At 44.9% G+C, this 25,802-nt stretch overlaps 5 protein-coding genes across 5 annotated transcripts; 1 reads left to right on the forward strand and 4 right to left on the reverse strand.

The window, feature by feature from the left end:
• The first annotated feature begins 1,131 nt into the window (after window positions 1-1,131).
• Window positions 1,132-11,963, forward strand: LOC104378689 (olfactory receptor 5J3). Its single transcript, XM_009985760.2, has 2 exons — window positions 1,132-2,040; window positions 11,862-11,963. The coding sequence occupies exons 1-2, from the start codon at window positions 1,132-1,134 to the stop codon at window positions 11,961-11,963; spliced, it is 1,011 nt and encodes a 336-aa protein (XP_009984062.2).
• LOC104378690 (olfactory receptor 8I2) lies at window positions 5,789-6,739 on the reverse strand. Its single transcript, XM_009985761.1, has one exon. The coding sequence runs from the start codon at window positions 6,737-6,739 to the stop codon at window positions 5,789-5,791; it is 951 nt and encodes a 316-aa protein (XP_009984063.1).
• LOC104378691 (olfactory receptor 8U3) lies at window positions 10,453-11,448 on the reverse strand. Its single transcript, XM_009985762.2, has one exon. It carries the CDS (start codon window positions 11,446-11,448, stop codon window positions 10,453-10,455), a length of 996 nt encoding a protein of 331 aa, XP_009984064.2.
• Window positions 11,964-17,757: 5,794 nt separating the features above from the next.
• LOC104379595 (olfactory receptor 5G9) lies at window positions 17,758-18,696 on the reverse strand. Its single transcript, XM_009986899.2, has one exon. It carries the CDS (start codon window positions 18,694-18,696, stop codon window positions 17,758-17,760), a length of 939 nt encoding a protein of 312 aa, XP_009985201.2.
• Window positions 18,697-24,849: 6,153 nt separating this feature from the next.
• LOC104379599 (olfactory receptor 5AP2-like) lies at window positions 24,850-25,785 on the reverse strand. The gene has a single exon (XM_009986903.2). The coding sequence runs from the start codon at window positions 25,783-25,785 to the stop codon at window positions 24,850-24,852; it is 936 nt and encodes a 311-aa protein (XP_009985205.2).
• Window positions 25,786-25,802: the final 17 nt, after the last annotated feature.

Consider the following 25,802-nt stretch of genomic DNA (forward strand, 5'->3'; position numbering starts at 1 on the left):
CAGTTATTTTTTGGCTTACATTTTCTATTCTCAACAAAAGATTCCCACTGCTGTTTATCACACTGATGTTATTGTTAATTAGTACCAGGACCACTAAGGATTGATTAGGAAGGAAGGATTCCCAACATCTACTGTGTTCTGCTAGAAAGTGAGTGACCAGCACTGGAGGGGCTTGATTAGAAAAAAAATTCAAAATACTGTGTGCAAAGTGTTGTGTGGTGTGAAAATGAAGGCACCAGTTCTCCTTTTGCTATATAGAGCCTTCTCATAAAAGCAATTATTTTCCTTTTCCTCATCTCCTCCTGAATGCCTGTGAATACAGCCAGCAGCTTTCTATTTCATATCTAACACATCAGGTACAATGCATTTCTTGGTCTTCTAATCGTGAAGAGCAGCCTGAAAGCACGTTCCTTTCCTATCCCAAGGGAGAAAAACGTGTAAATAACAATTGTACTGAAGCAGATAAAATCAAGTGTGATAAAACCCTGTTTCGTTACAACTCGCAACACTGGGGGGAGATATTTCTCTCTGTGCTGGAACCTGACCAAGAGAGTTTTGATAAAAATGTGGCAGCTCAGCTTATTCTTGCTATTTAACACCGGAGTTTGTCTCAAGTCCCTGGCCGCTCGCTTGCCCAGGCAAGGTCAGCAACCTGGGACCCAGCAAAGGTGGTCAGAGAGGGCACGGTGGATTCAGGGCTCCCAGGGTCATCATCACTCACATGTGTTTAGTCTTCCCATGGGGAAAATGAAGTATTTTCCTTTTTTCTGCCTCTTAGTCTAATGAAACGAGATGACAAGTTTGCAGATTCTTCATGCCTTCTCCAGTTTTCAAATCATTCAATATTGAGATTTTTTTTTAAAAAATGAAAAACCTAATTTTGCAATTCAACCGCATGGTTAAAGACATGACTTCTGAAAGGTTTCAGATGAGTTGTGCTCTTTGTGAGGCTCTGCCGAGAACCCGAGCATGGTCAGACATTATCTCCAGTATCAAAGCTTTGTACTTTTAATGAACAGCCTCATAAAGCACTTGCTGGTCACAGCAGTGTGTGCCACTGCTGCTCTTCCTTATTTCACACCAATTGTTTCTCCTCCTCCCAACAGGCATGCCGCTGCAAAACACGGTAACATGGCTCAGGGTAATCGCACCACTGTGACCCACTTCATCCTCCTGGGACTGACAAGCCAGCCCAAGCTGCAGACTCCTCTCTTTGTAATCTTCTTAATGATTTATCTCATCACCCTGACGGGCAACCTTGGGCTGATCACATTGATCAAGACCAACCCCCAGCTGCACACTCCCATGTACTTCTTCCTCTGCAATCTGTCTGTGGTGGACCTTTGCTACTCCTCTGTCTTTTCTCCAAAGCTGCTTATCAGCTTCTTGGTGGAAAAGAAAACAATTTCTTACTCCGCCTGCTTTGCCCAGCATTTCTTTTTCCTTGTGTTTGTGACCACAGAGGTGTTCCTGCTGGCTGTGATGGCGTACGACCGCTACGTAGCCATCTGCAACCCACTGCTCTATGCTATTTCCATGCCCAGGAGAGTTTGCATTCAGCTGGTGGCCGGGTCATACACTGGGAGGATTTTAAACTCATTAATCCAGACGTGCTCCTTGCTGCCATTGCCTTTTTGTGGACCCAATGTCATCAACCATTACTTCTGTGACACTAACCCTCTGCTGAAACTCACCTGCTCTGATGACCACCTCAACGAGCTTTTGCTCGTAACCTTCAATGGGACCATTTCCATGTCTGTGCTTGTCAGCATCATCATCTCATATGTGTACATCCTCTTCTCCATCCTGAGGATCAGGTCTGCCAAAGGAAGGCACAAAGCCTTCTCCACCTGTGCCTCCCACCTCCTGACAGTCACCTTGTTCTACGTGCCCGCAGGGCTGAGCCACATGCAACCAGGCTCCAAGTACTCACTGGAGATGGAGAAAGTCACCGCTGTGTTTTACACCCTGGTCATCCCTATGCTCAACCCTCTGATCTACAGCTTGAGGAACAAGGAGATCAAGGATGCACTTAGGAAAGCAACGGCAAATAACATTTTGAGGGGTTGCCTACTGGCCAAACTGATCCCAATCAGTTGACGAAACCCCTCCTGCTTCCCTTTTTAAATAGTCTTACATCAGCTGTCTGGAGGTGCAAGAACAGAAGCAGGTACAGCAAATTTTAACCGTTCTTTAAAATCTGCAGAGACTGGATGTTAACAAACATCCTGTCATTGCAGGTCTCATAAATGTTTCTTTGACTTCTCTTGAGGTTTTTTGCCTGTGAAAGGATGTAATATTATAGAAGGTGATAAAAATAAGCTTATTAGGATTTTCCCTCTTAAGCTTAGCTTCTTAAGAAGGTGCACTGATTCCTCCAGATGCAAGTTCAAGGAGGACTGGAGGCTTTTGGGAGGTATTAAAAAAAAACACCACCCAAACCCTCACTTTGGGCTAACTACAAGGAAAAAGGAAAATCTTATTTGCTTCCAGGGTGTTGTGCCATGGAAAGGGAGAAGAAGCAGAGACCACTGAGCTGCAGGGGGCTGGGAGTAGCAGGTGCTGTGATCCAGCATTAGGAAGATGCTAAATCATTGAGAGACCAAAGCATCCCAGCCCAGAGGCAGCAGAGCTGGGTCTGCGCTGAAGCCACCCCACTGCTTTTCCCTCCAGACCTGGAGGGGAGACTTCCACCCAAGCAGCTGGGTGGGTCCTCTTGCTCAACTCCCAAGCACTTTTGTCCCTGGGGCTTCCACATCAAGCTCTGGCTTGTCTCTGTCTGTACCCAACAGCACAGCTGTGGCCTCAGCCACCCCCTTGGATCTTATCCTACACCTTTGTTCCTACAGCTGCAAGACATCTAACTCAGCCAGGATTACTCCAAGGAAGAGAAATAAGCTTCATCTGACCTGTGTCTTACATCTGCTTTAGGAAAAGGACCAGCTGGGACTCGTACTTCTCCTTGTGGGCAAGGAGTTTAGTGTGATTGAATGTAACTAGCTATGGAGAACTATTTTTTTCCCCCTATTTTCTTGTTCTGGGGCTGTTGTAAATTATATTTCCTCCCAGCTGACCCTTCCCTAAGCCAGCAGTGTAGCTGAGGAGGTGCCACTGAGAGATGCTGCTGCAGTCTCCTGCTCTCTAAAGCAGAGACGACTGACTGCAACCTGTTAAGAGACCTTTAGCAATAAGAGCTGGGGTGCCAGATCCCCACAGAGAGGAGAAAGGGGTCATTTGTCACTTATTGTCCATTTGCATATGGGTGCACCTGAATTAGTCCAGACATTGCTTTTTTCATAGCTAAAATAAAAGATTAATACTCCTTGCACGATTTCTTTCAGATGGCCATAGAAACCAGGACCTAAGCACACCCACAGTGTTATACCAATAACCCTTTTTTTTTTTTTGGCTCAGATGTAAGAGTCTACGTTGTGGATACCTAATGCAGGGTAAAATAAAGTCCTCCCAGGGCATGCAGCTGAGCAGGGCTCATTTTTCTTAAGAGGCAACCACAGAAAACAGGGCAGAGGAGAAGATCCTTATATCACTTACCTTTCGTAAGAGCTTGCTTTGTCCTCAGCTGGGACAAGAGGGTCTTGTTTCACATTAAGGATTATTTGTGCTATTTGCACAATGCAGTGTGGCTCAGGGAGCAGCAAGGACCAGTGACTCCCTAAGGGGAGGCAAACTGGGAGTTGAAGGTGGCCGTGATGGTGGGCAACAGCCTCACCCACAGGGCATGGCCCCAGAGCACCCAAGCAGAGCAGCAGCTCCTGACAATGGTTCAGAGGAAACCAAGGGCCAAATTCAAGTCAGGACCAGGACCAGGACCAGGACCAGGACCAGGACCAGGACCAGGACCAGGACCAGGACCAGGACCAGGACCAGGACCAGGACCAAGCACAGCTCTGAAAGTGGTTAAAGACCCAGGGCTGAGCTTAAATAGTGCCCAGAGCCCTGGGCAGACGGTGTGGGTGGAGGTCCCAGGTGAAGCTGGCCATGGTAATTATAGTGGTTGCACTCCTTGATGTCTCAGGGAGAGGGGAATGGGGTTTTTTACCCATCCAGTGCCCTGAACCCTGCTACAGCACTGTATCCAGTCTGCTCTGACGCATCCCTTTGCACAGAGGATGGATGGACAGAGCAGAAAGGGGAGCGATGGGCTCCTTTGCTCATGTTAACGATTCTTCTCTCTCCTCCTGAGTCATGCAGAATAAGGCGCTTCAGATGTCATGTTCTCTGTTTCTCGGGGAAAATGTCCAAATGCCTCTAGTTTTCACAAAAACTCCATTGGAAACTTTGATGAAAAGTTTTGTAACATTTAATGTCACTCCAGCTTAAAGCTGGTTTTAACTGGTTGCCATTGCATTAATTCATTATTCTTTACAATTCTTTTAGGAAGGCCATGATTTACAAAGGTGTTTATTTTAAAACATAAAATGTATTCACTTTGTCATTATACAAGCTACATGTTCTTCCAGAAATTGTATAGTTCATTAAACATAAAAGATGTGTCTTGATTAATGTTAAAAAACCGTTTGTCTATTGTTTTCTTTAGAGCATCTTCCGTCTTAACCATGCGATGATGCACAGAAAAGTCGTAACTCAGTCAAATCATAGAATGGTTTGGGTTGGAAAAGACCTTAAAGATGATGTAGTTCCAACCCCCCTGCCATCGGCAGGGACAACTTCCACTAGACCAGGTTGCTCAGAGCCTCATCCAACCTGGCTTTGAACATTTCCAGGGATGAGGCAGCCACAACTTCTCTGGGCAACCTGTTCCAGTGTTTCACCATCCTCAGAGGGAAGAATTTCTTCCTTAGATCTAATCAAAGTGTCCCCTGTTTCAGTTTAAAGCCATCGCCCCTTGTCCTATCACTGCACGTCCTTGTAAAAAGTCCCTCTCCAGCTTTCGAATTGCTACACAAGTCACGGGCCTGTTACCAATCATCCAAAAAGAAAAAGATTAGTAAATGTAAATACAATAGCTCCCAAGAAGGTCTGGATTGGGACACATGTCTGGCAATGCGCTAACATACATGTGCCCATGACAAGTCGTTAGCCCAGCTCCAGGTCTCCAGAACCAACACCATGGCTTTGTGCTTTTTGATGTTTTTTCTATACCTTAGTCAGAAATTGCATCTGAGGTCACAGCTGGACTTGGACTTTGATGGTCACATTCCACCCTGCTATCACCAGGTCACTCATGTTGGGTAAATGTACCCCTCTTGTCTGGATTGCCTCCAGCAGTATCCCATAAACCTCCTCAGCCCCTTGTACAGAGAACTCATATTTTCCTCTTGCAGCCTTTACAAAGGGTGCCTGTCTCAGTGAAGGCTTCTGAAGAGCAGATCTGATAGTGCTCCTAGAAAAATTCAGTCCAGGCCACGTTGCAGCTCTCCATATATCGCTGGCTTCAACAGATCCTCAGTTCTTCAAGCTTATTTGGGAAAGATGATTATTAAGCAGGTGATGGAAATATCTGCAATGATCTATCCCCAGTCTGAGCATCCTTTTTGTGAGCAATATTTTCATTTAACACAATTTAGACACAAAACGTCATGGTATTGTTTTCAGTTTTGCTATTGATAGTCATTCTGATTAATTGCGGGCGGCTGATGCCAGGATTAAAATAAGTTGAAGTTGTTTGAAGAGAATGAGTCATTATGCTTGTTCTCTGTACCCTGCACTTGCAGTGTGGTTTCCTTGTCAGTAAGTAGACCAATAACGACCTGTAACGCACATTCCTTTGTTACCTCCAAGATACCGAAAAGCTGCAAGTGCCTTCTCAAAGCCCGGATAGATGTGGCACCAGCTTTCGCACCCACAGCCTCCTCAGGGCCCCCTTCACCTCCTTGTTCCTCAGGCTGTAGATGAGGGGGTTGAGGGTGGGGGTCAGGAGGGTGTAACATGCTGAAACCAGCATTGCCTGATCCCAGGCGTATGCCTTGCAAGGCTGGACATAGGCGAGCATCCCTGGACCGTAGAAGATGGTGACGGCAACCAGGTGGGAGGCGCAGGTAGAGAAAGCTTTAAGCCTCCTCCTGGCCAAAGGGATTTGCAAGATGGTGCGGAGGATGTAGGTGTAGGAAACTAGGATCACCAGGATCGAGCCCACAATATTCAGCCCAGCATCACAAACCTGCAAGATCTCATTTGCGTGGGCATCAGAGCAGGAGAGCTGCAGGAGAGTGGGCAGCTCACAGAAGAAGTGGTTGATGCTCCTGTCCCGGCAGAAGGACAACCTCCCCGCCAGGACGGTGTGGACCAGGGAGCTGAGGAAGCCCATGGTGTACACCAGGACCATTAAGCCATAGCGACATGCCCTGGACATGATGGTGACATAAAGCAGCGGCTTGCACACAGCCATGTATCGGTCATAAGCCATCACTCCCAGGAGGAAACACTCACAGACAATCAGAGCAAGGAAAAAGTACACCTGGGCAAAGCAACCCAAAAAAGAAATATGACTTCTGCCCAGCAGGAAGGTTTCCAGAGCCTTTGGGACGACAGATGAGGAAAGGCAAAAATCCATGAAAGATAAGTGGGTCAGGAAGAAATACATGGGAGTGTGGAGCTGGGGGTCGGCATTGATGAGCAGGATCATCATCAGGTTCCCCAGCACCATTAAGACATACAGGGATAAGAAAATTGTGAATATGGTGGTTTGTAGCTCTGGAGCATCAGAGAAACCCAAGAGGATGAAGCCAGACAGAACAGTGAGGTTTTCTGCGTCCATCGTTTCTACAAGTTAGATAATTTGAGTAGAAATAAAATGAATCAGTGAAATAAATCCCTAAGAGAGAAATTCTGCAGAGACATGGGATTTTAATCCATAAAGTAAATGCAATAGAAAATGGCGTGGTTTTTTTCAGAAAAATACAAAGCAACTGTGTTTCTACCTTTAACCCAAGATCTGAAGTCAAACAGGTGAAGGAGCTAATTACGCAGCCAGATTTTAAAAGAGAATAATCCTGCCATGATTTATGTACACTGTATTGATGAGACGTGAAGAAATATAAAAATGTTTATTCAAGTGTAAAAAAATGAAGTTAAAGAAACACATTCCAAAATGCAGAAAACAGAGGAAATTCAGATTCTCACCTCTGATTCCTGGAAATTTAAAGGATTTTTTTTTTTCTTTCTTTCTTTCTTTTTTTTTTTTTCCCCCGACTGGATCAGTGTTTTTCCGTGGCCTCGTTTGTTCCAGTGCAGCCTTTTCACCACAAAACAAAGCCAGGCACTTGAAACTGTTTGGGTTATGTTTTTTTTTCAGTTTCTAAATTTTTCTGCTTTTAAAGAAAACCCCCTGCGTGTGCTGGGTGGGGGCTGAAGCAGTGGTGGTGCCTCCGGCACAGCTCTGCCATGATTGCAGTGAGCTGTCTATGACCAACTCAAATATCCATGTAATGGTGTCAAAATACATCATCTACAAATCAAACTCTTCAAAGCTTCAGCTTGGATATTCCCACCATCTCCCTCATCCAGCCCCTCTGCTGATGAATTATCTAATGGAAGATCTATCTACAGTCTATGTCTCACCTAAAATGTCCCTAGATCAGCCGTAGATGGGGTCAGGCATGTGCTTTCAAGCCAACCTTTTAGCCCCTGCCTGGGCACTTGGGTTCACACCATGGATGCTTTTGGAGAGCATAGATGGGCTTCCTTTAAATGCAGCTGAATTGATACCTCCTGGCCACAAAACAGCATCCACTCCCCCAAAATAGGCTGAATTAAAAAATATAGAAGGCTGAATTGAGTGCAGGAGGGGAATAAAGTCCTGCACCACTCGTTTTACTATACTGACCTCAGATCTTCTTGGTCAATGTTGCTTGGTGATGGAGACGTGGTTGTAGCTCCGTCTGGATGACCGGTACTCTTGAAGAACACATTTCTTTCTATTGACAACAATTCCATCACTGGAATTAAACGGGTTGTGTCCCAGAGGTGCCCGTTTCCATCCCGTAGAGGCAACTTGTGGTGACCAGCTCGTACGTGAACTTCCAGCCCTGGAGAGGACAATCGTATCTTAAACAGCTTCAAGGTTAAGAACATGGTAAATATTTAAAAATAATTAAATATTAAAGGAACTGTTTTTAATAATGAAAATATTTAAAATCTTGCCAAGCTCTTGACGGAGCTACTTGTGAGCATGAGCCTGTGCTGCAGGACTTCACAGAGCAGAAGCTTTTATTCTGAATTTTCTTCTCACCTCAACAGGAACATGGGAATCTTTAGCCATGTGAACAAAATAGAATCATTAATTAGGCTTTTTTTTGGTTTTGTTTGTTTGTTTAGGTTTGCCAATTGATCACTTGAATGCAGAATTTTTTTAAAAAATTACAACCCCAAAAACGGGCTGGTGTGCATTTTTCCACTGTCCATCAATATTAATGTCTTTTTTTTTTTTTTCAGTATGAGGTATACAAAGAGCTGAAGAGATAAATTAGTCGAGTCATGTTGGGAGCAGTGTCATGAATGGTGTTAGGGGCTGAGGGATAACAGAGAGAGCAACAAAGCACTGGGATGAGTCTTCTTGTACCACTGGCACTCAAAAACACTTTCGAGCACGTGAGAGGCGGCACAACAGGGGTCACCAAAAGGAAACGTCCCACCCTTTTCAACCTCCTTGGTTAGAAGGGAAGGCGTTGGGAGACACGATGCCTGCAGCTCCTTGAGAAACCTATATGATGAATGGAATTCGTGGTAGGAGCGGAGATGCTTGGCAGCAGGATCACCCGGGCTGTCTGGCAGAGGGGTTTTATCCCAGCTGAAGAATTACCTCAGCTGTTCGTGGAAGCCACTCTCCCTAGGGACCTTCCTTCAGCTGATAATTATTTTTGACCTGCTCAACAAAAGCCTCTTTCAACTTCAACCCTCCAAAACCTTTCTGGTGGCACCAACGCCTCTCTGGTAGAGACCTACCCATGCCATCACCTGGTCTTGCAGAAAGACAAGTCTAGGGCAGTTCACTTTTTATTTATCCACCTCTCACAACTTTCTGTATTGAAAAAAAAAAGCCCTTTGCTACCAAGGAGGAGATCTGATTGATGAGTTAATGGTGCATTGAAGGATGCTGGAAACAAACCTGATGGAGCATGTACTGTATGAAGGATGTGAGTGTGGCCATGGGCAGTCTTCTCTAATAGATATATTTATTTCCACACATTTTACTGGTGTCTGCACAAGACATTTACTCAAAAGCATCATTTTACACAGCTGCTTTGAGGATGTAACTGAATTAACTCAGATTTACCAGTTTTATTCCGATGAATCCTGAGTGCCAATGTTCCCTGAAAGCTTCGGCTAGATGGAGAGGCATTATAAAACCTTTAGCACAAATACTAAATGTAAACTTTGTCCCAGACATTTTGAAAACACAAAGAATGGGGCGGATGGAAGAGAATACCGAGCTATGAAAGCGTGAGGAAGCAAGATGGAGAAGTATATAGATAGTTTTAGAGGTTTTTAATGTAAATTTGGTGGGTTTTTTTTCTGGAATGCACCAGACTATTAGTCTTGAAGGTGAGTAGAAAAGGATTTCATGGTGGTTTTTGATTTTTTTCTTCCCTATTCGGTATTGGGTTAAAACTAAATCTTGTGAAGTGCGAAAAGCAACATAACAGGGAGGTGGAAAAATAAGAGGTTTCAAAGATTATTAAAAAAAAAAATACATGGAAGGCAAAATAACCCAGTAAGGATGTCTGCTAGGGAGGGTGTGTGTCTGTGGCATAAATAACGCAGCTTGAAATCCCAGATCCAGGCAGCTTGGTACTGCACTTGCTTCTTCTCCATCGTGAGGCCACCCAGGCCACCAGCACCTTGGCTGTTCTGGGGGAAAGTGGACCTGAAATCCTCCCTTCTCACAAGCACTTTGGTTCTTTACATGCCTGGTTAAATTCACGGCAGAACAGAGGCTCAAACATGTCTTGTCCCCACTTACCATGAGCACTTTGATGACCAACACACCTTCACAGCATTATTGCAAGCCACCTGACATTGTGGTCTAGAGTTAAAACTCCTGGAAAATTCTGTTAACATCCTCCTAATACTGGGAACATCACCAGAGGATGTTCATCAGTATAAAACATGAGTGGTCAGATGTCGGCTGGTTTGATGTTAGCAGGGCAAAGCCACCACCCGTGTTCTACCTTCAGCTCTCTGAAGCCTGAAATGAAGTTGATTGTTATTTTGCATAGTACTTAAATAATAAATAATATTTATTTCAATGATTTTTAAATTACATTTATTTGGATAATAACTTTCTGCCCTATACAAAGTCACTGACAGGTCTCAGGCTACAGCTGGAGAAAGACCTGTTGTCCCTCCTAGTGTGGTTCATAGCCTTGGTTCAAGGAGAAACATGTTTTCCAAGTGTTGTGCTTCCAGGTGCATTTAGTCTCTGCTTCTTGAAGACGCAACATCTAACCCTCCTTCTTGAAGGTTCCATATCTAACCCTCCTTACCATGGAAGGGTAACCCTCTCCTTTCAGTTGACCGGGAACAGCGGACAGACAAGGAGAGGACTCTACCTTTTGCTTTCCTCATGGCATTCTTCATGCTCGTGTTTCTCAGGCTATAGATGAGTGGGTTCAGCATGGGGACTGCAACGGAATACAGTGTGGAGACCACCTTGTCATGCTTCAAGGAGTGTCTGGAGCCAGGGTGCAGGTACACAAAGAGGGAGCTGCCATAGTACAAAGCAATGGAGACCAAATGAGAGGCACAGGTGGAGAAGGCTTTGTGTCGACCAGACATGGAGCGGATCCGCAAGACGGAGGAGAGGACTGACAAGTAGGAGACTAGGATGAAGACTGTGGTGCTTAGGACGTTGAACCCCACCATGGCAGAAACCATCGCCTCAATGATATGGGTGCCAGAGCAGGAGATGGCCAGCAGCGGTGGTCCATCACAGAAGAAATGATTGATTCTCTTGGACTGGCAGAATGGGAGACGAAATATGGAAACAGTGTGTATGATGGAGCTGATCACACCAGCTAAGTAGGAACCAGCCAGCATCCCAACGCAGAGCCTCTGGGACATGACCACAGAGTAGAGCAGAGGGTTACAAATGGCCATGTAGCGATCATAAGCCATAGCAGCCAACACATAGCACTCGGTGGTGGCACAAGTCGCGAAGAAGAAGAGCTGAGCAGCGCACCTAACAAAGGAAATTACCTTCTTCTCCACTAAAAAATTCAGCAAGGTTTGAGGGATGATGGTGGAGGAGTAGCAGATGTCCAGGAGAGACAAATGGCTTAGGAAGAAGTACATGGGGGTGTGTAGGCACGAATCGATTCTGATTAATACAATTACTCCCAGATTTCCTATTAGAGTGACCACATAGACGGCAAGGAATAAGATAAAGCATGTCACCTGCAGGTCGTCTTGGTTTGTGAAGCCCAGGAGAATAAACTCGGATGCAAATGTATCGTTATCTTCAGTCATATTGGCTATACAAGCAGTTCAGCTGCTTTCCGTCTTTTGAATGGAAGTGCTTAATAGCATCTGTCAATAACGTTAAGAACGTCAATTTTTTATCTATCCAGCAGCTACACTGGTTTAAGTCAATATAAGGTAAATTCTCTTTCAGAGAGGAAAAACTCAAGTTCCCCAGGCCAATCTCCCGATTCAGCCTTTGCTAAACGCATACAACCACCAGCAATACCCTAGGAAGCGGGTGGATATTTTAAGGCAAGTCAGGAGGGCAATACAATACCAGAAAAAAGCTTAAATAAATTACAGGGTTTTTTCGCAGTTCCTCTCAAGCTGTTTACACACAGCAGTGTGTGATTTTCAGAATAACTGCTGGGAAAATTGAGTTCTTTCTCATCTTTTGAGCACTCCCGGTCCAACGTGAGTACATGACGAATAAATATCAGTTCCCCGTGTCCCAGGAAGATCTCTTCCAGGTGAAAGCATTGGAAAAGGCGACTTTCCTGAGCTTGATTTTTCCTGTGTAGGATGATGCAGTCATAAGAGCCAGGATTTGCCTCGCCTCACTTTGTTTGAGACGTGATGCCTAACTTGGAGATAAAAGATAAATTCAGGCTGGTTCTCTCTGCTCACCAGGGAGAAACCAGCAGCTCCTCAAATCACACTCTATGACAGACAGAATAAATAAATATTGATTCTTCCTGGATGACATTAATCATCGCTTGACAGAGTTCCACTGGAGAGCAAAGCGAGAGCGCGCGCTGCCTGGTGTCTGACAAACAGATTCGAACTTAAAAATCATAATTATTTGATGACTCTTTGCTGAAGGGGTGAGATTCACCACCAGATGTAGACAGCTCATTTCAGATGTCCTGTGAGCAACCTGGCTGGTCTCCTGGTGCTGTTGTTGGGAATTTAGAGCTGATTTTCAACGCCCACATAGAGATGCCGGAGGCAAAGCAGCTGCTGAGACATCCGCATGGTGCTGGAAGATGCTCTACAAATAATGAAAATCGAGCTGTTTGAGTCTGGGGCTGAATTCTCCCCCAGAGGCAGCATCCACCTGCCCAGATGCAGACAGCTACTGCCATTGGAGAATCGACCTGAATTTCACAATTAACTAAGGCTCACCCTCAACTTTTTTCATATTTGACAAGCCAACTGTGTTGTGTGGAGCGAGTCAAGATGTAGATACGAAACCTGGGGAATTTCTAAGGCTGCAGGTTGTGCCGTGCACGAGAGCGCCCACTGGGAGCCACATCTCTCTGCAGCTTGAAGACACTGGCTGGAATGGAGATAAATTAACTTAAAAACCCCATACCTTGCTGCCTCGGATTAGATATTGTTCCTGCTGGCAGCCAGATGCTTGGGCCACCCTCTGCTAAATAACTGCCAGCAAATCCCCAAATACTTCTTCTTGTCCTCCTGAGCAAAGGCTTTTCATTTGTGATACCTGCTTTCCTATTCATATTTGGTGAGGTCTTGCATCCCTTGGGCATGCCAGTGCAAGACCTTGCAACAAGCTGCCCTAGGACTCACCAAGCAGCTTGTCGTTAGTGGTTTCTGAAATGTAATTCATGACGTTATAGACTGGAGAAATACCAGCCACTGCTGAGACCCCACAGCCTTGCAGTGCATCCTCCTGGTTAGACACCCATTGGCCGGCTCTCATGGTGAACGTTATCTTCAAAATCTTGGTCTAGGGACAAGGGGAAGGTCCCAGATCTATTGAGCTAAAACACGCTCTTCGGCTAGCCGGTGCTTTGAGTCTTACAGCCCCAACTATCTAGTGAATGCAGAAACGCCTCATTAATAGGATGGTTTAACATGTGAAGTGAAAGCACCCTGTGCTCACGCCTCCAGTGTCCCTCTGGTTTCTGAGGGTGACCGTCTTCACCACCCTGAAGCAGAGATGGTGGGGGACAGTCTGCCACACGTCCTAGGGATGCTGTGGACACTGTTGAGATTTTCACAGCAGGGATTTCTTCTGCTTTGCCCTCAGGCCCAGTTGAAGGAGGTTTTATAACCACAGCCACTCCCTGCTCCAGCTGGAAAAGTATACCATGCAAAATCTACCCGTGCTTCCAGAGCTTTGCCTTTGCAATGTTCACAGAACCCAGGTAAAACAAGTCAGGGAATAATGTCCTGACTTCCCGGGAGCTGTCAGACCAAGCGATGCGCAGCCCCTGCCGAGCCCAGAGGAGTCCTCTGGGCTCCTCTGCCAGGAGGAGATCCTCCACTGCCAGGCCAAGGTATAGCCAATGGGTTTTTTAAATCAATGACACTAGAAGACGTTATTTGAACAATACTGGCTCAAAAATGTTGCCCTAAATAGTTTCATACACCCTAAAAAGATCCCCAAAGGTAGTTTATTGCGATATCTGTGTGTAGTGTGCGATACCTGTATTCAAAAAAACCTCTTCTTTTTTTTCCGCGCAGCAGCTTTTCTTGGAAGCGTTGGACCCTCGGTGCAGATTGCATACAATGAGAAATGCAACACTCCCTTTCTTCAGTTTATGCTGATGTCTAGAACAAAAAAAGAGGCTTAATTTTCATTTTGATGTATCTGCCTTTGTTTTTCAATCAGAAACTCATCCTATACTTTGCTCCTGAAGACGAGAGAGGGCTGCACCAGCTGCAGTGCCTTCCAGGAAAGGACGAAAGTCACCTCTTTGCTCCAAAAAACCAAGTATAGAACGACCCCGCTTTTATCCACCTAGCACTCAGCATTTCACAGTGAAGTGTGGGCTGCCTCTCCATGAAGGTGACCAGGATGAATCCCCCATGGTCATCCAAGAACCAGGTAACTATATAGGCAGCCTCATCCATTTAATTCAGCATCCGAGAGCACTGGGGCAGCTGCTCACCTGGGATTATTTAGGTAGGGATGGATGCAATTTACATAAGTCAACAACAAAAAATTAAATCCTTCACCTACGCGGGATAAAAGTTCAGATCTCGCTATATGTTTTTGCTTGTCTACCCCAAATCTAGGGTAGCTTTGTCAAAGGTAAAGATGTGCTGTAGGAACCCTTTCTAAGAATGATCTGAAGATCCACAGGAAGCAATTGATACAGGAGGTAATAATTTAAAATACCAGGAATTATCACTTCAAGACGTGTATGGTTAGCCCACTCTATTTAAGAGAAAAATAATTCACAGGGCAGAGTCAACTCGATAATCTTGAGTTCATACAACCTGAAACCTCAATCAAGAAGAAAAAAGCAAAAACAAAACAAAACAAAACAAAAAAACAATCACAGTTTAAACAGTTTAAAATATAATTTCTAAATGTGAGGAAGTTGGTCATAAGCTTGTTTAAAGCTGCTGAGTGCTGAAGTGAAGAGCTTCTCCGGGGAGGGGGGGGGGTTGCCTACAAGAAAGATGGAGAGAAACTTTTTACAAGGACGTGTAGTGATAGGACAAGGGGCAATGGCTTTGAAGTGAAAGAAGGGGGATTTAGATATAAGGAAGAAATTCTTCCCTCTGAGTGTGGTGAGGCACTGAAATAGGTTGCCCAGAGGAGTTGTGGTTGCCCCATCCCTCGCAGTGTCAAGGCCAGGTTGGATGAGGTTTTGAGCAACCTGGTCTAGTGGCAAATGTCCCTGACCATGGCAAGGGCATTGGAACTAGATGATCTTGAAGGCCTCTTCCAACCCTAACCATTCTATGATCTAACATTGCCCGTTCATTTTTAGGAGGCTCAGGAGCTCAACTGATGCTGAGAAAATAAAAGATCTAAAAGCGATCAGCCAACTGTAGAGGCGAGACAATGGTCTTGTTTGATTTATGCACTATTTCTCAGTTTCCTGAACATAGACAAGTCACTTTGCTACTCAAGGCTTACTAGCACATAAAAATGTTTTCATCTAAAATAAAAAGGAGTAGATATTCCCAACAATGTCCAATAGATGGTGACGATGCACAAGAAATCCTGATCAGTGTTTCTCTAACCACTTATTTAGCATCACCCCCCCCACCACACTCCCTTTTTAATATCGGAAAGTCTGTTATGGTCATTTCGTGCCTTTTGGGGCTGACAACAGAGCCTGATGGTACACAGAAGGAACAAAAATAAATCCTTCCTCTATACAGGCACAGATTTCATTCAGAAGTAGATGAAATGCGACTTTTGAGAAGGAAAGGGGCATCTAAGGAACAGGTATATTTGGACACTCTCTTGCCAGCAACAGTGAGAGTCAGATTTGGGCTGGTAACTTCAATATCAAAATAATAATAATAATAAAATAATAAAAATAATAATAAGTTTTAGGTGTTAATGAGTGTCACATCACTGTTTGGGTTATTTTTCACTGTGTTAGAGTATTTTTCCCCACTGTGGACAAAACCACTCACATCAAGTGACTGCAGGTGGAAAATCCTCATCCAGGACGCAGCCAAGACTTCTCCGTCCCAGACCATAATCTCTACATCCCCTCCCAGAGGAGCTTGTTAAGATGATTCGCTCAGGGGCGTCTCTTACCTTTGAGTGATGAACTGCTAAGGAAACAGAAAAGAGTTTTGTTGGTTTTTTTTTTGTAGAGGAATATTGTAGGTCCTATTCCCCCTGATGATGCTGCATTTTCACAGCAAACACAAGTTTCTCTTCAGAATATGGGGAAATGCGGGAGCTGCAATTTCTGGCAGGAGTTGCTTGTTGCATAGGAAATAAAAACTAGTTTAGTTTTGGGTTGGGGTTTTTTTTATTACCCTCAGTTATTTTTGTTTCAGGGTGTTGTTTTTTTTCTTGTTTTCTGTTTGTTTTGATTTTTTTAAGTCCTTTTCCCAACTGCCAAAGTTCAAATCTCTGGATGCAAACTCTACTGAGAATTTTATCATCTTTGTTTTTAACAAACTGCTGTGGGCATAAATTAGAAAACTCATTAAAGCTTTTTTTCAAGGCTTGGAAAAACAGAAATTGTCAGTGGGGGGGAATGAAAGGAGAAAGGTGTATAGTTGCCTAAAAAGAAGTGACAAAGATCAATTTAATCCTGCAATTTAACTCAGCAGACTGGTTTCAAAGACTGATCTATTTAAGAGCTTCTACTACATTTACTTGGCTGATGCACAATACCCCGTTAACCCCTGAAATTGTATTAAAATTTCAAAGTTTATCCATTTAGATCTCGTGTTTCCAGTCCTTCCTAGGAAAATCTTTGCACAGTAGCTGCCTCCCTGACCCAGCCCATCAATCATTGAGACTGTTGACATACGCATTTAACACAAGAATGTATTGCATTATATATAAAAATATATAATGTAATATACATTTAATATTATATTTTATATATATACACACAGAATATAGAATCATAGAATCATAGAATGGTTAGGGCTGGAAGGGACCTTCAAAGGTCATCTAGTCCAACCCCCCTGCAAGGAACAGGGATATCTCCAACTAGATCAGGTTGCTCAGGGCCTCGTCCAACCTGGCCTTGAACGTCTCCAGGGATGGAGCATCCACCACCTCTCTGGGCAACCTGTTCCAGTGTTCTACAACTCTCATGGTAAAAAATTTTTTCCTAATATCCAATCTGAATCTACCTCCCTCTATTTTAAAACCATTACCCCTTGTCCTATCACAACAGGCCCTCCTGAACAGCCTCTCCCCATCTTTCTTGTAGGCCCCCTTGAGGTACTGGAAGACCGCTATAAGGTCACCCTGGAGCATCCTCTTCTCCAGGCTGAAAAGCCCCAACTCTTTCAGCCTGTCCTCACAGGACAGGTGCTCCAGCCCTCTTATCATCTTCGTGGCCCTCCTCTGGACCCTCTCCAACTGGTCCATGTCCTTCTTATTTTGGGGACTCCAGAACTGGACGCAATACTCCAAGTGAGGTCTCACGAGGGCAGAGTAGAGGGAGAGAATCACCTCCCTCGACCTGCTGGCCACGCTCCTCTTGATGCAGCCCAGGACGCGGTTGGCCTTCTGGGCCGCAAGAGCACATTGCCGGCTCATATTGAGCTTCTCGTCCACCAGTACTCCCAAGTCCTTCTCCTCAGGGCTGCTCTCGATCCATTCTCCGCCCAGTCTGTATTTGTGCCTGGGATTGCCACGACCCAGACGTAGGACCTTGTACTTGGCCTGGTATGTATGTATATGTATAACTTGCTATTCATAGGACCAGAGACCTCCTGGATGTCCTTCTCATCGAAAATTATTCCATGTCCTGCCCAAAGTAGGGTTCACATCACAACCCTATCAGGTTGCTCGTGGCCTCATTCAGACAGCTTTTGGATATCTCCGTGGGTGGAGGGTCCACAGGCTCTGGGACAAATCCGCGTGTTATCCACATTCCTGCATGAGGTTTTCATGAGGAGGGTTCAGAGCCTGACTGTGATTCTTTCTGCTGTTTTCTTCAGAGCATCCTTCACTTCCTTGTTCCTCAGGCTGCAGATGAGGGGGTTCAGCATGGGAATCACCACCATGTAGAAGACAGAGACCACTTTGTCGGTGTTCAGGGAGTAACTAGAGCTGGGGCGTAAACACATGACGATGGTCATCCCACACAACATGGTCACCACTGTCAGGTGGGACACGCAGGTGGAGAAAGCTTTTTGCCTACCTTCAGCTGAACAGATCCTCAGGATGGCAAAGGAGATGAAGATATAGGAGACCAGAATTGTGGAGATGGTGCTGAGTTCAACTACCCCCGCCAAGGAGAAGAAGATCATCTCGTTGATGTACATGCTGGCACAGGACAGTGCCAGGAGGGGAGGAACATCACAGAAAAAGTGGTTGATGACATTGGAACTGCAGAAGGGCAGCCTGATGATGAAGGTCATCTGTATGATGGAGTTCAGGACACCCCCAATGTAGGATCCCACCACCAGCCACATGCACAACCTTCGAGTCATAACAGAGGAATAGAGCAGAGAATTACAGATGGCCACGAACCGGTCGTATGCCATGACAGCCAGCAGAAAACACCCAGTCATCACAAAGACAATGTAGAAGAAGGCTTGGCCCATGCAGCCAACAAAGGAAATGGTCTTCCTCTCTGATAGGAAGTTCACCAAAGTCCTGGGGGCAATCACAGAGGAGAAACAGATGTCAACAATGGAGAGGCTGCCATGGAAGAAGCACATGGATGTGTGGAGCCGTGGGTCACCTCGAATGACTGTGATTATCCCCATGTTGCCCAAAAGGGTGATGATGTAGGTGAGCAGCAACAGCACAAAAAGGGCTGCCTTCATCTCCGCCTGGTCACTCAGGCCCTCGAGAACAAACTCTACAACCGAGGTGTGATTCTGCCCCACCATTCAGGGCTTCATGTCTGCCGAGGAAGGACAGAGCCTGAAAATACAGGACAAAGGAAACCATGTCTTTATTTATTAGAACTGAAATGGGACAACTTGATAATTATGGGTTTTTCCTCCACGTTTGTTTCCTCCCTTCCCCCCCCTTTCAAATCAATCATGCTAACAGATCAAGAACAAGAGAGCTCTGCTTATAATTGTAATAGCTTGGAGTAAATGTGAAAATATGGTAGCTTTCTTTCATTGATTTTGGAAAAGACACTGTGGTAAAGAAAAGGGTCTTGAATTTGTAGGGAGGGAGAGAGGAAGGGGATGTCGCATGATCCTAAAACTCATTCAGGACATGAAGAGTTTAATATTACATCTTGGGGAGATGAAATCAGGGAGATCATGCGCAAAGTTTGGGTCCGAAGGTGTTATTTTGAACTGTTGCAAGCTTTCTATTCTTTCCTCAGTAGAGTTTAGGGAACACACAGTTAAGAGACTAAACACTGTAAAATCTGTCTTGATTTCCCCATGACGTTCAGAGCAAAGGTACCAGCTGTGGTGTCAGGGTGCCCTGCACAAAGAGTCTATGTGGGTTTAACAAATGATGACCCAGCCTTGTGATGAGCAAGCCCCTCATGTCCCTGGTCACGGCTCCCCTCGCCCACTGCCGTAGTCCACAGCACTGCAAATTGCCGCCACACACCAATGACGTTGATCATGCCTTGTGTTTTCAGAAGCGGACCAGGAGATGGAACTTGACGTACAGAAGTGATTGAAGCATCAGGAGATACCTGCCAGTGTTCATGAGTATGAAGCAGCTGTAGCGCTCCAACTGAGCCCAGGCAAAAGTGGGATCCACGCCTTTGCCCTGGAATATAAAGTCACACCTGGAGCTCTCCCCGGTGTGTGCAAACAGCAGCATCCAACTGTGAATTGCACCTCGTTTCTGGGTGAAAATAAAGTATGGCTGAGAGCACCGGCAGAAGGCATGAGGGAGGGGAACAGTCAAGGGGAAAAAAGCCAGGCTGAAAATTCAGTGTTTAAGATGCCATATGAGGACGATAAACCTTCCCAGAGAGAGCCCAATGGTGGCACATCATGGCGTCCTGGTGGTCAGGGCACTAATGAGGACTTCTCTCAGCCCATTTTCAGCAGACAAAAGCCCAACAGCTCCTGTATCTCCCTTCAGCTGGAAGAGGAGTTAACACCACGAATGAGCCTACGGAGCTGAGTCGAGCCAAACTCATTCAACTCTGGTTGCCTGAGTTTAAGCACCTAGTTAAGCTGCTCACCCAGATGAAGACATGAAATACAGGTTTCTGTCCCTGGTAACATGAAGACTCAGAGTAAAACAATTACATCTTTACAGGATTAAAAATGAGAATCAAAGTCTTACCCCACCAGACGAGCACGAGGATCAGAAGGCTCGTTGAAGAACCATTCTCCATCAGCTGAATGTTTCTTTATAGAAATATTCTTTGTACTTTAAAGTGAATATCACTCAATTTCAGGCTTGGTGAGTGGATTAATATTCCCTTGAGAGTGTTCTCCTCTCTTCTTCTCCCAGGCTCCTTAAACATACCACAATGATTTCTGATCTTTTGAGTTCAAAATGCTGCAGCACATCGCAAACGCATCCCAGCAGAGATATTTCATATTCTTTAACCAACACGGAGGAACAAACCTTCCACTGGTGTAAATCAGAGCAGCCTCCCCAAAGGCAACATCACTGCAGTGATTTATACCAGAGCAGGGTAGTCCCACAGAGCTTACCTGGACCTTTTGGGGAATGGTCACACCTACCCATGGATGGTGCCACCTCCTTTTACCATCTGCAGGGTCTCTTCCACTTTGGATGATGCTACAGGCTCAGGATGTCTGCATTGTAAATCTGGAGGACTAACCCCTGACACCATCCTCCTAGCTTCCAGATAGACAAGGATGTCTCTCCTGAGCAGTTGAAAGCCGCCTGCGTGTTTCCATCAGATTAAGTTCTTCACTTGCAGCAACATGTTGCTTTTATATGTGTGTCTGCAGGTCTTCGTGGGCAACAGGCACCCCTCCTCAGGGAATAAGTGATTGTCATGACTTTGGCTGAAGTGTAGCCAAAGGGAACACAAAGAGGTGAATCTTGATTGTACACTGCCAGCTCCTTCACGAGAATCCATGAGTCACAACAGTCTAATCTGTTAACAAAGACTTAGCGATGCACACAGGAGGATGCAAAATCCTGTGCTGATTATTGTCATAAATACCAATAACCCGTTACAACGCTCGGCAGCCCCACAGGACAGAAAAGGTAGAGATCCAAACGCACACAAGTTATTCTTCATAAACCCCTCCAAAAACCAAGGGGGAGGTGAGAAGGTGCATCCAAAGGGCACTTTACTCCAAGTATCTTTGATATCCATTGCGAGCAGCTTAGGCTGTTGTAATTAGCTCTGGATGGATGTCTGGAGCAGATGGCTGGGATTACAGGACATGAAGGCTGACCCTAGCCTCCGGGCAAGGAATGAGCCTGAAAGACTTCCAGAATAGTGATGGTTAAAAGCAGGGAGGTGTATACAGGACCCACCTGTCAGGACATGATTAATAGACAATCCATTAAACCTTTTTTCTGTGCTCCAGATATTTCCAGGAATATCTCAACTGCCCGTTTTTCCCTCCCTTTTGCAGACAGCAGGGTCCTGCTGCTGCTCCACCTCCAGCAAAGATCAAAAACATCCCATCACAGCCTATTCGGAAAATAAATGGTGCTATTCCAGCCCTTTCTGCAAACCCTTTTTTTTGACTAGCAGAAAAATGATAGCACATTCAAGGGAATGTCTGTAATTGGTCTCTGTTCACCACACTCAATAGACACCAGCTTCTTTCAGAGTCTGGAACGTTTTCAGCAGTTTACAATTCACCCTATTTCTTTCAGTAGAGTTAATTTTTCCCTTTAAGTACTAGAAATCCCTGCTTTTAGGTAAACTGACAGCATGGATGGAGTCACCACATAAAAAGCAGTTCATATTTGGATCATTTTTGATCCACAGATGAGATTTATTCACCAATCAATTGTCAGCAATGTTAAGCATAGACATATAAGCCAACTGTCCCAGCTCTCTCTGCAGTCAGTAGAAATGAAGGTGATGATTCAGCTGTTCAGACATGGGTGTCCAGGACCATCTGAGACTCAATATACATCTCTCCTGCTCCTCCAAAGGGCACAAGTCTCCTTCCATCTTGTGCCATATCTGCCAGACTCGTGTTCGTACGTCCTGTGACATCTAAGGAGGAATTAGGTGCATTGATAGACTCAAATGAGCCCAGAGAGGAATTTGCCATGTCCAAAGGAGAGACCCATGCATGATCACATGAACAGGTAAGTTCTCCATCAGTATTACTGAGAGTCTAGAGGACTGGCTGAGAGCTGCACACCTGGGATGGGCTTGGGCTCACCTCTCTCCAAGTCTGCATGACATACAGACCTACACATGGGCTATAGGCTTCCCAACTTCTCTTCCAGTCTCTGAGCTCCAATGGTGTAATTCAGTTGGCCAAAGGGACAGCTCTAGCAGAAATACTACAGGACTTAGAGGAACATATCACCTTCTGGAGGAGCAGCTGAAGCCCAGCAGGAATCCCTCAATGGCACTAGAGACCAAAGCCAGCACAACCAGCACCTGCATCAGCAAACCCAAACATTGACAGAGAAGAGCACTGCAGACACCTGTGCTGGCCCCATACAAATGTTTTGGTTGGATGTAGCTCTACAAACAATATTTTCACAGCAAGGTTTATATTCAGGGAGTTTCTGTGGCAACGCTTTCACTGCTGAGTCCAACTTTATCATCAATCCTCCAGGTACAACTCAAAACACTCCCATCCTTCTTGAGAGGGTAAATAAAAACATGCATTCCAGTTTATTTCCAAAAGAAACTACTTTTGCTTCCTACAAAAGAATGACAAACAAGGAAAAATTGTAGAAGCGATTATGTATAAACCTTTGAAGTGTTCATCACTAAATCCTTCCTCTCCCTTGTAGTAGCTATGCAGCCGTGTCATGTATTGCTATGTTTAAGGATATTTTCAGCCTATCATTTTTCCTCTTATAATGGCAGTAGAAATAGAAAGGAGAGTTGCAATTTTATTTTTTTTTTAAATCAACATTAAAATAGTATATAAACTGAAATCTGACATATGGAAATGGCATGACCCATGGGCTGGGTGGATTTCAGCCACTGTAAATTCACATATCAGAGTCTTGCTACATTTCCCATATGCAACATTACATCTTTATGCAACATAGTTTACCTCAAGCCATTTCACATGTTTATCTTAGCAAGAGCCATGGTCTTTTGATCCTGCTAGGGAGGGAGATTAAGATCAGATTTCATGTTTACCTTTTAAACTTTGAATTTGGCCAGTTAAATCCCACAACTAATGGTCTTTCCAATACAAATAACTACACACTTTGAGAAAATTAGAGGAGGAATTAGAAATGTTAGCTTTATTGTAACTAATATGCCATAGCTTTACTGTACATCCTTAAGTTTGAACAGATATACAGAAAAATTCCAATAAACAGTACATTTAGGAACTGTCACTGTCCAATACTTAATATTGAGTATTAACAAAATCATTTGAAGTATTTATTCACTATAGAATGTCTTTTGAAGGATTAAAGTGCAGCAGAAAATGTTTAAAATATCTTTGAACATACTTTGATAAGTCATTGGGGAAGAAGAGGATTCAGAGAACTTCCTCTCAATTTTCCCCATTTCCTGCAGCTTTAGAGAAACATTTCCTCCTCTCCATCCAAGCCTCCTTGGTCTTCTCCATGTGTTCTCCTGCACACTCCCATCTGTCATGGAGTTACCTGGAAGTACTGAAGTCCACCTTCAATCTGTAGATCCCATCTCACAGCTGGAAGAGGTACAGCACTTAGTAGGGATGTAGTCCACTGTGCTGATGAACGATATCTGAACTGTAGGACAGGGTGGCCATGAGTAGGGTCAGACCAAGACAGCTGAGAAGAAAATGGTCCAAGTCCTCAGCTGAAATCTCACATGTGCTATTTTTACAGGGCTGAGCCTTGTCATCATATTTCCCTTCAAGAGAGAGGTGACTTGGGACTGCCTACGGAACCATAGAATGTTTTGGGTTGGAAGAGGTCTTCAAGATCATCTAGTTCCATCTCCGCTGCCATCAACAGGGACACCTGCCACTAGACCAGGTTGCTCAAAGCCTCATCCAACCTGACCTTGAACACTTCCAGGGATGGGGCAGCAACAACTTCTCTGGGCAACGTGTTCCAGTGCCTCACCACACTCAGAGGGAAGAATTTCCTACTTATATCTAATTGAAATCTCCCCTGTTTCGGTTTAAAGCCATTGCCCCTTGTCCTATCACTACATACCTGTGTCAAAAGTCCCTCTCCAGCTTTCTTGTAGCCCCTTTAAGTGCTGGAAGACTGCTAGGTCCATGAAGAAACCTAAAACATACTTGCCTCCAAATATTCAGAAACAAATTGGACATTTTAACACATTTCCTCACAAATCAACCTTTGGTGGTTCTTCAATGATTCATAGATTTCTAGGTTGGAAAAGACCTTAGAGATCATCGAGTCCAACCATCCCTAATCCCCATTAAACCATATCCTCAAGTAGATCATCCACCCTATTCTTAAACACATCTAGGGATGGGGACTCAACCACCTCCCTGGGCAGCCTATTCCAGTGGCTGACAACCCTTTCAGAGAAGAAATACTTTCTAACATCCAACCTGAATCTCCCCTGACTAAGCTTATGCCCATTTCCTCTTGTCCTATCACCCATCACTAATGTAAAGAGCCCTTCCCTCACCTCCCCACCATCTTTTCTCAAGTATTTATAGGCCGTAATCAGGTCTCCCCTCAGCCTCCTCTTCTCCAGGCTAAACAGCCCCAACTCCCTCAGCCGCTCCTCATAAGTTTTATTTTCCAGCCCCTAATGAGTATAATGAGTATATACTTCTCCTGTATGAGATGCATTAGAGGGGAACATATAACAAGTTAATCCCACATCAATAGGGCCAGACTATAAAATGGATGGTAATATACAGAATTATCACCACTTCTTTCTGGTTTCAAAAAGACCCCAAAACACAGTCTCCATTCCCATCACTGCCTACATGTCAAACCATTTATTGCTTTAGCAGGGAAATTATTGTTCTCTCTGCTGCTCTCTTCACCTCATGGTTCCTCAGGCTGTAGATGAAAGGGTTCAGCAGAGGAGTCACCACTGTGTAAAAGATAGAGACAATTTTGTCCCTACCCAGGGAGTAGCTGGATCTGGGCTGTAGGTACATGAAGAGAAGAGTCCCATAGAAGATGGTGACGACCACCAGGTGAGATGCACAGGTACCAAAAGCTTTGTGCTTGCCCAGTGCAGAGTCCATCCTCAAGATGGTGAATAGGATGCAGCTGTAGGAGATGAGGACAACTGATACGGTGGTGACCTCGTTGAAGGCCCCGAAAACAAGTAGCAACACTTGGTTGAGGCGAGTATCAGAGCAGGCCAGTTTTGACAGCGGTGGCCCATCACAGAAGAAGTGGTCAATGATGTTTGGGCCACAGAAGGACACTTGCAGTGCAAATCCTGTGTGCACCACCGAATTAAAAAAACCAACTGCATAGGACCCAGCCAAGAGGGAAACACAGACCTTCTGGGACATGATGACGGGGTAGCGCAGGGGGTTGCAGATGGCGACGTAGCGGTCATACGCCATCACGGCCAGGAGGTAACACTCCGCAATGACAAAAGCAACATAGAAATACAGCTGAACAAAGCAGCCAGCGAAAGAAATAGTATTCCTTCCTGAGGAGAGGTTCAGCAGCATTTTGGGTGTCACCACTGAGGAGTAGCACAGGTCCAAGAAGGACAAGTTGCTGAGAAAAAAGTACATGGGAGTTTGAAGCTGGGAATTGAGCCAGACTACAGCAATGATACCGAGGTTTCCCACCATGGTGATGACATAGATGAGCAGGAAAACCACAAAGAGGGTAACCTGAAGGTTGGGGAAATCTGTGAATCCCCTGAAAACAAATTCTGTCACTGTAGTCCAATTTTCCCAAGCCATGAGTGTGCAAGAGATAC

This window comes from Tauraco erythrolophus, chromosome 6 (genome assembly GCF_009769465.1).
Source record: "Tauraco erythrolophus isolate bTauEry1 chromosome 6, bTauEry1.pri, whole genome shotgun sequence".
NCBI lineage: Eukaryota > Metazoa > Chordata > Aves > Musophagiformes > Musophagidae > Tauraco > Tauraco erythrolophus.

Coding starts and splice junctions, on each gene's coding strand:
- LOC104378689 (XM_009985760.2), top strand. CDS start 1,132: ATGGCTCAGGGTAATCGCACCACTGTGACCCACTTCATCCTCCTGGGA. Junction 2,041..11,861: donor TCAAGGATGCACTTAGGAAA/GCAACGGCAAAT, acceptor GTCCAACGTGAG/TACATGACGAATAAATATCA.
- LOC104378690 (XM_009985761.1), bottom strand. CDS start 6,739: ATGGACGCAGAAAACCTCACTGTTCTGTCTGGCTTCATCCTCTTGGGT.
- LOC104378691 (XM_009985762.2), bottom strand. CDS start 11,448: ATGACTGAAGATAACGATACATTTGCATCCGAGTTTATTCTCCTGGGC.
- LOC104379595 (XM_009986899.2), bottom strand. CDS start 18,696: ATGGTGGGGCAGAATCACACCTCGGTTGTAGAGTTTGTTCTCGAGGGC.
- LOC104379599 (XM_009986903.2), bottom strand. CDS start 25,785: ATGGCTTGGGAAAATTGGACTACAGTGACAGAATTTGTTTTCAGGGGA.